The following is a 12,918-nucleotide window of genomic DNA, read 5'->3' as shown; positions in this document are numbered from 1 at the left end:
AGGTACTGTGACCAACAGGACACGGCATTTTTCAACAAGATATTGCTCCGTGTCACATGACGAGAAAAGGGAAAGAAATTATTAAAGAAGCTGATTTTAGATTGATCAGTTAAGTCGCTCGACCTCAATCCAATCGGAAACCTCGTGGACTGTTCTTAAGGAAAGAAAAATAATTGTAAACAAAAAAAAAAAAAAAAAAAAAAAAAAAAAAAAGATGATTTCTTCTTTAATCTAAAGTATGTTTTCACGACGATGAAGCAAAGATAACGTGCCATAAGCTGATAACCTCTTTGCCAAAACGGGCGAAACAAGTCACACAAGCTAGAAGTGATCATGAAATTTTGCAAAATGTATAAGGTATTTCTCCTGCCTTCTTTACTGTGCCTTCGTGGTGTAGTGGTCTGCCCGCTGGGCGCCTATTCCATAAGCAGTTCGATTCCCGACGATGGCGTTGCAAATTTTTCATCTCTCCCGCTTTAATGTTCCTAATTTCTCTATAAATGTAAACAACTAAAATAATTTTTAATGTTTCAAGGAAACTACCTAATAATCAATTGCAGTCAGGTTAAACTGAACACTGCTTTATGTTCTTATCCGATTTCTTTCTGATTACTTTCGTATTACTGACTGTATTATTTGAGAGGAATATCTATTCATACTAAAATATGGTATTTCAAAGAATTTTAAATTATTTATTTGAAGCAATTTATTGCAAATGCAAAATAATGAGATTTTTTCATGTATTCATGAGTTTCTTCAAATACAATATGTATTAAATTAACTTACATGTTATTAATATGAATTTACTAAATTCAAAATAATAAATGACTCGTAGTAAGCTGAGTAAATCTATGACGATAACGAACATTAAAAACTACTCTTTCATAGATAAAAGTAAGGTAACTATCAGAACCTGATTGCAAGTTAAGGTAACTATCAGGGAAAAAAAAATGTTTACGAAGAATTTTATAAATGGCACTTTTTTATGTATATTTTTGCATGTAAATACAAGCATTTACTAATTGCATACGAGCAAAATTTACCATCAGCTGAAAAATGTCAATCACAGAAGCCACTAATAATTAAGCAGTTTAGAGAAAAAAATACCCTTCTTAATATATGGCCAACTAAGTCAAGTTCTTCTGAACAAATTTCTTTTCTACGAATTACAAACTATGATAATGTGTATTGATTATGTTAAATTAAATAATGATCATGAACGATTGAAAAAAAACTATTTGAAATTCTCTTCTGGTTTCTTTCCTCCACGCAACTGCATTATTTTTTACACCTTCTCCAACTTTTTAGTCAGTTGTCAGTTTTCCTTTACATTATAGATTTTAGTATGTCTAATAGTATTTACCATAGATACTGAAATTATAGTAAGGAAAATAACACCTGGGAATTGATTTAGTATTTATTTTTATTTTGTCACGTTTCACTACTGGATTTTATTTTAAAAATTTAATATCGTTAATACTGCTTCTTTTTGTTTTAAGATTTAAAAGAAATTATGCAAAGATAAACAGAAAAAGAAAAAGGTTTAAAACTCAGTTTTATATTAAACATCATTCCATCAAAAATATATTTTCAATTTTCACAAAATATGCATGTCAAACATATTCGAACTGGGTAAAGTTTTCTATATCAGAAATGAAGAGAAAGGGGAAAAAAACAAGATCTGGCTTAATTATTAAGAATCAAAATTTTAGATACATAGAAATTAACAGTAAACAGCTTATTGCCTTTGTGTTTCCAAGAAAAGTAAAGTTTTATTTGAAATGAAAAAAAAAAAAAAATTCTGGAATTTATTAAATTTGAAACAACTTTTATTCATATTACAATTAAATGATCATAATATTTTATATAGCATGAAAAAATATATATTAATTATTAACTCTTTGAAGACCACAACGCCCCAGACGGCCTCTCATTCAAATGACCACAACCGCCCGAAACGGCCGAAATTCCGATATTGTTTTCTTCCGATATTGTTCCCCTAAGGCATATAGCAGAAGGTGCAGTTTCCCCGAATGCATTGTATCAATTTTTTGCAGACAGCTTGTCCTAAAAGGATTTCTTTGTGATTCCTTATCTTTATTTCTTAGAAATAGAAAGGATGTCATTTGAAATCATTACCCTTATTTGTGCTTTAATGGATGAGGAGGGGATGAATTTGCTGTGACTCTGGAAGACCATTTCGGGCGAGTCGGTATTTTAATATGCAGGTTAGGGAAAGATTCGGTTTTCAAAGAGTTAAACGCGTTGCGTTACATGCATTTTAAAGTAATTTAAGAACACTTTAAAGCCTATTATTAATACTGTCTGGTTATACCAAAAAAGGGGACTAAATATACCATCGAAAGTTAATAAGTAATTTAATAAATAAATAATATTTTACTCACGCGTAACAAAAGGCAGTTGATAGATGGCAGGAAATACAACTCCATTAATCCCTCTAATTACTGTAAAAACCATAAAATCTTTCACAAGCACAGATGCAACTTCTGTCGCAGCAGCTAAAAGAAGAATACACACGAAAACAACTTTCCTGCCAAATCTAAAATTCAAAAAATAATGTTAGACAATGGCTCATCTTCTATTACAAGTACATATATTTCATAATAATAAGTTACGTAGGAAAATTTGTAACTTTTACTTTGTTAAGGGGGCTCATACTCCTTAAACCCCTTACGATCTTCGAATATGGGACTGTTGCAAGTATTGGGATATTTTATTTATTTTAAAAGCAATTACTTCCAACTTTTTACAGCTGACTACATAATATAGCTGCTTCGGGAACTAGTAACCAGAAAGTTTGTGTTGCCATAAATATTTTTGTAGTTTAATCCACTTTGTTTCAAAATATTTCGTCATATTTCCACCTTGCCCGCATGATACTTTAAAAATAGCTAATGGTACATACTTGAAAGTTGATGGAATTCTTTATATGGGCCCTATCTTCTACCTGAACCAAAAATTTGATGAATATTTTAATATTAAAAAATTTTATGTACAAAAACATTACAGATTTTTTTAATAAAATACATTTTATAAACTCAACTTTAAATAAAATAAAAATTTAACATGGCATTCTTAGAAATTTTGGTTCACAATATTTTACAAATGTTATGAAAGCTACATATTAAATATCGAATCAAATTATGCAACAGAATGTTTTAAACTGTGCGCGCAAGGTGGAAAATTGGCGAAAACGTTTGTCACAAAGCGGATTAAATTATAAAAATATTTGTGGCAACACAAACTTTCTGATTACTATTTCAGAAAGCAGCTATATTATGTAGTCAGCTGTAAAAAGTTGGAAGTAATCGCTAGTAAAATAAATAAGTTATCCCAATTCTTGCAACAGTTACACATTCGAAGATCTTATGGGTTTTAAGGTGTATAAGTCCCCTTAACAACACACGTTTCCCATACTCTTTTGATTTGAATTAATAAAAACATCACGCAAGAGTCGTATAAAATGTGTGCATGAAAACTCTTAAAATAATATACTAAATGTAAGTTAAAATATTTTTAAATGTCGCTGTTAAGGTTTAGGTAGATGGTTTAGTATTGGCATGAATTAACCTTGAAAATCCTAATCTTCTAATGCTCAAACATCTTGACAAAAATATTCATAAGAATTGGAGAAATTAATACTACATGAGATTTTAGTGCTTCTGATAAAAGCATACAAATGCAGGTCGACAGTACAGTCAGACGATCTACACTGAAACTGATTCCAATAACCGATTAACTTTACTGAGAGAATTTACTACTATTCCAAAAATCAGAGTTGTAGATCCTTTAGAATTAAACGGCAGTTCATGTTAGAAATGTGCCAGAAATAGAAATCTGCTGTTCGTTTATAAATTTAATAATTTTACCGAATGGGCGAACGCATAGTTCGTGAAAAAAGAGTGAAGCTGTTGCTGAAAGTGTGCAAGAAAGTTCGATTCCTCTTTTAATATTCGAATAATTATTCTACTAATTAATAATTAATTATCCATGCTAAACGTGCTGTTTTTTTAATCACTTTCCAATTTTTTGAAAGATTTTTATTCTAAAATTTTTTTGTTAGTTCTGCGTCGAAATGAGTTTTCGGAGAACCTTAAAACTACAAAAATCAATTCAAGGAACTAAAGGGTTGAGTCGATGTGATCCAACAGCTCGTTAGATTGTTTTAGTTCTTTGCTCCATCCTCGCTAACCGCTCCCGATCCAATTCCTCTTTCGATTCTTTCCGTTCTTCGTTCCATCATGACTAATCGCTACTGATTCACCTCTCGTTCAGAATCTTTTCCCTCAGCGTTATTTTTAGTGTGTGGCGAGTCAAAAAGAACCGATTAATTTCAGAGAGCGAACATTTCGGACCTGATCTCACGAAAAAGCGGTTTTCTAGTCGGTACTGTAACAACCTTCCGAATACGAAGCAAATGAATAAAAATGAAAAATCATAAAATGGAAATTGGAGCAGTAAATACGAGACGTAGTAAATTGAGTAACAAGACTCAATAGAAATTGAGTAACAGGATAATAGAAATTGTCTATTATGCACTGTCTCACCAGGAAGGGTCAGCGCACCTCATGCATCCATTCATCACCAATCACATTTCTGACTGCATAGCTTGAATCTTATAAAAATTTTAATGAAAGTTTAAATAGTACGAGGGCTATCCAGAAAGTAGATTACGTTTTGGAATAAAAAAATAAACAAAGTATAGGAAACAAATTTTATTATATACAGATGAAAGCCACACTCAAATACTACTTTTCTACATAGTCACCATACAAATTAAGGCATTTATCGTAGCGATGTACGAGCTTGGAAATTCCTTCGTCGAAAAATTCGGCCGCCTGCGCCTTCAACCACTTCGTTATCTCTTCTTGCAGCTGTGCGTCGTCATCAAAACGCTGCATAGCCAGCCACTTCTTCATTGCTGGGAATAGGTGGAAGTCGCTCGGTGCCAGGTCGGGACTGTACGGCGGATGAGGAAACAACTCCCACTTAAAAGATTCAAGAACTTTACGAGTGACATTTGCCGTGTGGGGCCGGGCGTTGTCGTGAATCAACAAGATCTTAGAGCTCAACATTCCTCTGCGCTTGTTTTGAATTGCTCTTCTGAGTTTTTGGAGAGTTTGGCAATACCTTTGAGAGTTTATTGTAGTGCCTCTTTCCAGGAAGTCCACCAAAATTACACCTTTTCTGTCCCAAAAAACAGTCGCCATCATCTTCCTTGCCGACATTGTTTGCATGCATATCTTGGGTTTTTGGGGAGAACTTGTGTGCCCCCACTGCATTGATTGCAATTTCGTTTCACAGTTCACATGTTTCACCCATGTTTCGTCACCAGTAACGATGCGATCGAGTAAAGAGTCACCATCCTTATGGTAAGCGTCCAAAAAGTTCAACGCTGCAGCCATTCGCTGATTTTTGTGGTCCTCTGTCAAGATTTTTGGAATCCATCTTGCACAAAACTTGTGGTAACCAAGCTTTTCGCTGATGATTTCGTGCAACAAACTTCGCGAAATTTGTGGAAAACTCAAAGAAAGTTCCGTTATTGTGAAATTTCGATTTTCACGGACTTTAGCATCGACTTTTTCGAGAAGTTCGGCGGTCACTATGCTGGGTCTCCCACTTCGATCTTCGTCGTGAACATAGGTTCGGCCATTTTGAAATCTTATGACCCACTGACGCACTCCACCTTCAGTGATAATGTTGTCCCCATACACTTCACGAAGCTGCCGATAGATTTCTATCGGTTTACAGTTTTTTGCAGTCAGAAACCTTATTACTGAGCGCACCTCGCAGCTCGCGGGATTTTCAATTAACGCAGACATTTCAAACCGTCACAGTATCTGAACGGAGCACAGCACGAACCTCTCACTAGCACGGCTAGATGCAGACTGAGCTGCGCAACGCTCTGACCCCAAGATGGCCGCGCTAGCCCCGCTCCTAGCGGACACAGACGGAAACGTAATCTACTTCCTGGATGGCCCTCGTATATGACCCTCCTCCTAATTGAGAGTGAAAAACGATGCATGAAACTCATTTTTTTAAAAATTTAATTTCAAATATCAATTTATGATAATGAACGGATATAAATGACTATTTGACAGGAAAGGTAGTTTAAACTTAAAATAAATGTTAGTTAAAATAAATATAAACCCTACAAACTAACAGCGTTTATTACTATGGTAACTGAGTTTGTTTTCGGAAAACAGTGTATGCTTGCACAGAGATGTTTTTAGGTAGTTAATCGTTTGCTTTGATCGAGTAAGTATCTGCTGGCATGGGATTGAAAGTTAAACCAAGAATAATAATAAAGGTTTGCTGTAAAGCAAGAAAAGCGACGAATGTTGTCAAACAAATCGGAACTGAAGGATGAAACCTAATGCTTTTCTGAAGATACAGTGGAAAAAGACCAATCATCTGCTTACATCAAAGAAAATTCACCACTGCAACAGAAATTTTAGTTTTCAAGATCATGCTGGAGACCATTTTTAATTGGAAAGCGATAATTTGCAAGAAATTCTTTACTGAGAAACAAATGGTGAATTCAAATTTTATAAAGATGTATAATTCTAAAGAGAATTCAGCTCAAAATGGCCGAAAAACCTCAATCGAATGAGTGATTTTTGCTGTAAGACAAAGAGTAGCCATATTACTCCATTGTCATCAAGCAGCTTCTAACACAGGGAAAAGTATTAGGATTCTTACCCACTCCCTTACTCACTAGATTAAGCAATTTCAAACAACTTTCCCTTCCCTACAGTTACATTTCGACCCAGAGGCAATTATTTTAATATGAGAGATAAGAGATTCCAAAAGATGACTTCCATGAAGGAACCAAGACGGCGGTCTGAAGATGCCAAGGATTATATGCTTACACAAAGATTGTATATTGAAGGCTATGAAGGAAAAAAGTTTTCTTCTTTAAATTTCCATTTTTTGCGAGCTTAAGCATAAAACGTTGTTGAGACACTGTGTAATGTTTGATCAATAGATAAAACTGAATACATACTCACCTGTCCGATAGAAATCCGTTGAAAGGGTTTCCAATAATGCTACCAATGTACTGTATCATAATAACGAAGCTAACATAATGACCATCACTGCAAACCAGGTTCCACTAAATAAAAAAAAAAAAAAAAAATGTACGTACTATCAGTACAAAAGATTTACGTAATATGTTCAGTTAAATTGTTGAAGCAGCATTCAAGTTTCTAACCCGTTACTGTATGTTAGATTGCCATTCTATTAGACTTTTCCATTTGTTTGCCAGAATGCAAATTTCTAGCTCGAGCGATAGCGACATTCAAATTAGGTAGGAAGACGAAAGTATTTAAAGGAAGTTTTTGGAGGGTGAGCGTGTTCTGCCTGTTTGAAGGCCACGTTGCTAACATTAATTTCCTAGCGATCAATATTCTGCGGCGATGAGTTATTCTCGCGATTAGTCTTGTTTACGCCAGCTTCAGTCAGAACCAGCTTCTGCGCTAGCTATACTGTGAAGTCGTTAGTTTTTCGTTAGTTTTAGTTCATGCATTCTCCTTGATTTAAACCAAAGCTTTTCTGTAAGCGTGAATTGGTGCCGTCTGATAAAGTTTATCGGAATTTTTTAGGGTCCTTTACACACTTTCCTTGTCTCTGTGGTACTTACAAAACATAGTCAAAATTCACCAGTGCTCTTTTATTGTTCCCTAAAATATTCAGTCGCCCTTTAAAAAGGATGTGTATAAGGTATTTCTACCGCCTTCTTAGCGTGCTTTCGTGGTGTAGTGGTCCGCACGCTGGGCGCGTATTCCAGAGATCCGCGGTTGGATTCCCGACGAAGGCGTTGTTCACTTTTCATCTTGCCTGCTTCCAAAAAAATCCTAATGTCTCTACAGTGGCGCTCGAACTAAAAAGGTGCCGGATGATGATTCTCCACACCCAGGATTTGGTGATTTGGTCTCCTAAAAAATCCCAGTCGCCCCTTTAAAGGGGGAGTATATTAGTTATTTCTCCCGCCTTCGTGGTGTGGTGGTCTGCAAGCTGGGCGCGCATTCCAGAGGTCAGTGGTTCGATTGCCGGCGAAGGCGTTCCTCATTTTTCATCTTTCCTGCTGTCAAAAAATCCTAATGTCTCTACAATATTACTGCATTTTTTGTAGAATAACTAATTTAGGTTTACGTAATAAACAGTACAAATCTAAATATAGAAAAACAGTACATTGTATCACGCATTTTGGAATAAAAGTGGTCTGAGAAATAATTTGTTTTCTACCAGTTTTGAAAAATAACAGTTACAAAAATGTGACAGTCAAAAGTCTGTGAAATTCACACATAGTGGTTAAATAAATAAATAATGAAATATATATACTATGAAGATCATGACTTGCTCAACATAATACCTACCAACCATAATACTTCACCATAATACTTCATCTATGTAATCAACCCGTCTCATATAGATACACAATAACAGGCTGTTAATGTATTTCAAAGGAACATTAAAAAAGAGTATAAGATATCAAATCACAGTATCAGTTTGAGAATTTTATACGTTTATTGTGCTGCGGAATTTTCAATGCTAATTCTTTACTATTCATGATATACAAATTTATTTTTATCATCATGCTTTTATTTTAGTTAAAATACTATGTATACTAAAAATAATGACGTTAGGCTGCCCGTTACATTAGTTCCTGAGATTTTTAAATATTCTGTACACTACTGATCAATTTTTTAGTTGGCAAACACTGTTTAAGAATCTCTCCACTTTGATCTGGTAAAGGTGCACCCAAATTTGGCAGTTTATAATTGGCAACACTAGAAGAAATAGAATCGCTTTGATTTGTGAGAAATCTAAATATTTCATTCGGTTTTATTTCCTCTTTATAATTTTCAGAATATCGCTTGTTGCGTTCTTTCCATTTTACAGGTAAAAGCTTTTCATTATCTTCTGTCATTAAATTTTTATTTGATTTTTCTGTTTTTCTCTTGCGCTGTATTCTTAATGCATCTTTATCTTTCGGCTACTTTTCGGCATTTTACACTTATTTTTGTAAAACAAAATCAGTACGTCGCTCTCACAACCGCTCGCCATCGACTTCCAGTATACGAGTGAGACACAAAAAAAGGTGGAGACTAAGTGCGTAGTTTGAAAAAAAGAGTGGAGTTGGTAACAACTGTTTTGGTGACGTCATTCCACACATCTCCTCTATCGAAGCGGCCAGTTTTGACTTAACCGACCGCGCCATTTGGGATTACTGTGTCATTGAGTGAACACGTGTCTGCCAGAAAAAATGTCTAATATAAAACCCGAACAGCGAATCAACATCAAGTTTCTTGTAAGATTTAAGAAATCAGCCACGGAAACATTTCGTGGTTGAAAGAACGGACGCTTATGCCGATGAAACGTTGTCTCCTGCACGTGTGTTTGAATGGCATAAGCGGTTTTCAAGGGTAAGGGACGATGTACGAATGTCAAAATCAAAATTGAAGGCAATGTTAACTGTCTTCTTCGACATTAATGGAATTGTAATGATTGAGGGGGTTCCCAGTGGTCAGACTGTTAATCAACACTACTACACATAAGTATTTACAAAGACTACGTGAAAAAATTAGTTAAAATAGGCCACAGTTGTGGAGTGATGGATGACTGTTGCACCAGGACAATGCGCCCGCTCACACGGCTCTATATGTCAAGCATCTTCTCACCAGCAAAAACATGGCACCTTCTTATGGGCATCCTCCTTATTCACCTGATTTAGCTCCAAAGGAGTTTTTTTATTTCCTAAAGTTTAATCTTTCTGGAAGAGAAGTCATTTTACCTCAGTTGAAAAGGTTCAGGGAAAAACGAAAAATCTCCCGAGGGACTTTCCAAAAACCTCTTTCCAGAACTATTACCAACAATGGCAGTACCGAATGAAGAAGTGTGTGGATGCTGAAGGGGACTGCTTTGAAGGTGATAATGTCATGGAAAACTGATTATGTAGGTATAAGATTTATTGGACCAGTCTCTTTTGTGTGTGTGTGTCACACCTTGTAAAACCGAACGGTGTTATAAACTTACTCGTGTGTGCCCACTTTAACGTCATCAAAGCATTGAGTAATTTTTCCAAACTTTGAGACCGTACTGTTGCTAAACTACAGTTCAATCTTTCAAAGTTTTCTATGTTTTGTAATGGTCTCATTTAGCAATTAAATAAGCCATACACAAAATCGAGCTTTTGTGAAGCTTTTTGATTATCGAGATGCAAGCGTTGTACTGAAACATGTTTTATGACCTATTTTTTTCCCTGAAACCGTCAATGAGGAACGTAGTCCCATGTTAAAAGTTAAAATACTTCCTTTCTAAAATAAAATGACTTCAAACTGTGTAATGTTTAATATATAATTGAGCGTGATCATATCATTACTTTTCTTTAACTTGAATATATAATTTTTTACAGATATAATTTAATACACCATATTAGATATATTTAATATAGAATATGAGCTATATTTAATATAGATATATTTTAATACAAATATACTTTAAACGAGGTGCCAACAGCCATAAAAGGGCAAATAGGAATACAGAGGAATTACGCTGACTAAATGATTAACAATGAAGTGTCCCTCATCGCCAAATTTGTCCGGACAGTAGACTTCTCTTTATATTGTGTCTCTCCGAGCAGTTTCTTCTTGCGTCATGCCTTATTTGAATCTCTTTCCTCGTCGCAATCTAAATTACTACGCCCAAAATACGAAGTGAACTTCGGAGAAAATATTTGAGTTCTAGAAATACAAGTAACTATAATAATACGTCACTGTAAAAAATTCAGGAATAAATTGGGATAGAGGTTATAAGGTATTTCTCCCGCCTTTTTATCATGCCTTCGTGGTGTAGTGGTCAGCACGCTCGACGCGTATTCGAGAGGCCCGTGGTTCGAGTCCTGGCGAAGGCGTTGCTCATTTTAAATCTCTTCTGCTTCGAAATAACCTAATGCCTCTAGAAGATAAAAAGACTTATAGATATAAAATGGGTAGAAATGTGAAACATGTGAAATATGCTTCATGGTGTTTAAAAGGGTAGCTATTAAAGGAAAGTAGTTAGTGATACTCATTGCCGTACTGAAGGACTCGGGTTCAAATTCCGGAGAAGTCATAGTTGTCAGTTGTCTGTTCCTTCATAAGAGACAATGGTGGCTTACCTAATAGGTGTCTCCATAATAAAGTGCCCATCCTCCATAATAATAACCTACATAATAAAATGACCTACCTTAGGACTGGCTAAAGCCTTTAATGGCTAGTGCCCGTCATTGGAAACAAAATCAAAAGGACGAAATATAATCCTGCAGATCAGTATGGCTCTAATTTCACGGCATTAAATGAGACGTGCACGAACTAGACGTATAAATGTAAAATGGGTAGAAAGGAAATACGTGTGGAATATTATTCTAGGGATAGGAACAAATCCCTTCTTGAAAACAAGAAAAGGAAATTTAGAGAAAGTGTAAACATCAACAGTGAGCCGTAGCTGACTTCATTAACATTCAGTACTCGTATGAACATATATAACACAGAATAATAATTAGTTTTAGTGACTGCGGTTTCACTAAAGCATTTCGGAAATCATTCGCTCACTTCGTGAAAGCTTATTACCGGTCAGAACAGGTTTTAACCACAAACGCAGCCAATCTTTTTGGAAAGAAGTTGCTACAAAAGATGAAATCTTCAAAAGGTCAAAAAGGAAAACCTGATTGTAAAACCTTCAAAGATAAGCTTCATGGCTTTTTGAAAGACAATGCAAATTTTGATAGGAAATCAAAACCAATTTAAAAAAAATGCAAAAATCTCATACCAATAATGAAAAATATCCACTTTTATTTACCTATTATTTATTTACTCATTGGTTGTTTGGTTTTTATAGTCAGGGGATTGCTAAGAGAAATTCTTCAGCAAATATGCCGAGATTATTAATTAGTACATGCTTATCACGTACAGTATCTAAAATATATGACGTTCACATTACCAGCAGTAAGATAACTAAATTATTATCGCTTATCTATATAGTGAATCGCTCTCCAAGATTTTTTATATATAATGCGATTTTCATTATTATCCGAGCATATCGTATATTTGTTGTGCAGTGCATATGCGTAAAATGATGATATTTTACTAGAAAATAGAAAATCTGATACATGTAATTATTTAGTTAAGATAACGTATCGAAATCAGCCATTCACCGAAACAAAGGATATTACTTTGGTTTCAATTATTTAGGTTCCGCTAAAGCGAGTGGAGGCTACCCGGTTAAGGAAAGAGGTGCTTTCTTAGAGGATTTTTCAAGGGAAATCGGCTTATAAGTTTCGTTTACACAATAGTTTCCAAAATTACAAATGTTCTAGTCCCGAGCTTCGTTGCTAGGCAACCAGACCTTGCTACATCATAAAAACTGGCCTAAGTGTTTCTAACAACCCCAATCCTCTAAGTTCATAAAACGCAACAATAAGAATATACACTCTCACCCTCATACTATACAGGAGTGCCTTTAGAAAATACACTTAAATATATCCATTCATTGAGACAAGCGTAACTTTTCTCATACCACGAACTATGAACTACTTCATACTGTGCAATGTGTGACAGATGCACCAGTACTACGTACTCAACACTATGTACCATGAAATGAATTCATAAACTGTATGCTGTATTATGAACTGCACTATGAATGATAACTTATAAACTGTGAATAGTGTAACAAAAACCAAACAAACAACGAACCTCATACCATAAACACCCCCCCCCCCCCACCAACAAAGCTCCAAACCGAAACACAAAAGAAATATGTATATACATCTGTAAATAACTTATTGTAATTATCCATTGTAATTATTGTATCTATCCATTCAACTGCAAAGTACCCGTGTAAAGTATATCTGAGACA

The 12,918-nt window shown here is 34.9% G+C and overlaps 1 protein-coding gene across 1 annotated transcript in view; it reads right to left on the bottom strand.

Moving 5' to 3' along the window:
• Positions 1 to 12,918, bottom strand: part of LOC118190226 (organic cation transporter 1-like) — a 65,851-nt gene that overhangs the window by 39,107 nt on the left and 13,826 nt on the right. Inside the window, exons 3-4 of the mRNA XM_035360906.2 lie at positions 7,032 to 7,135; positions 2,406 to 2,560 (exon numbers count right to left, since the gene is read on the bottom strand). Of these exons, the coding sequence (XP_035216797.1) occupies positions 2,406 to 2,560; positions 7,032 to 7,135 (259 nt within the window). The remainder of the gene's footprint in view (positions 1 to 2,405; positions 2,561 to 7,031; positions 7,136 to 12,918) is intronic.

This window comes from Stegodyphus dumicola, chromosome 6 (genome assembly GCF_044657685.1).
Source record: "Stegodyphus dumicola isolate Sdum_Otavi_A_Nest chromosome 6, ASM4465768v1".
Lineage (NCBI taxonomy): Eukaryota > Metazoa > Arthropoda > Arachnida > Araneae > Eresidae > Stegodyphus > Stegodyphus dumicola.
Note: the sequence above shows the minus strand (reverse complement) of the source record. Positions and strands in the feature narration are given on the sequence as shown.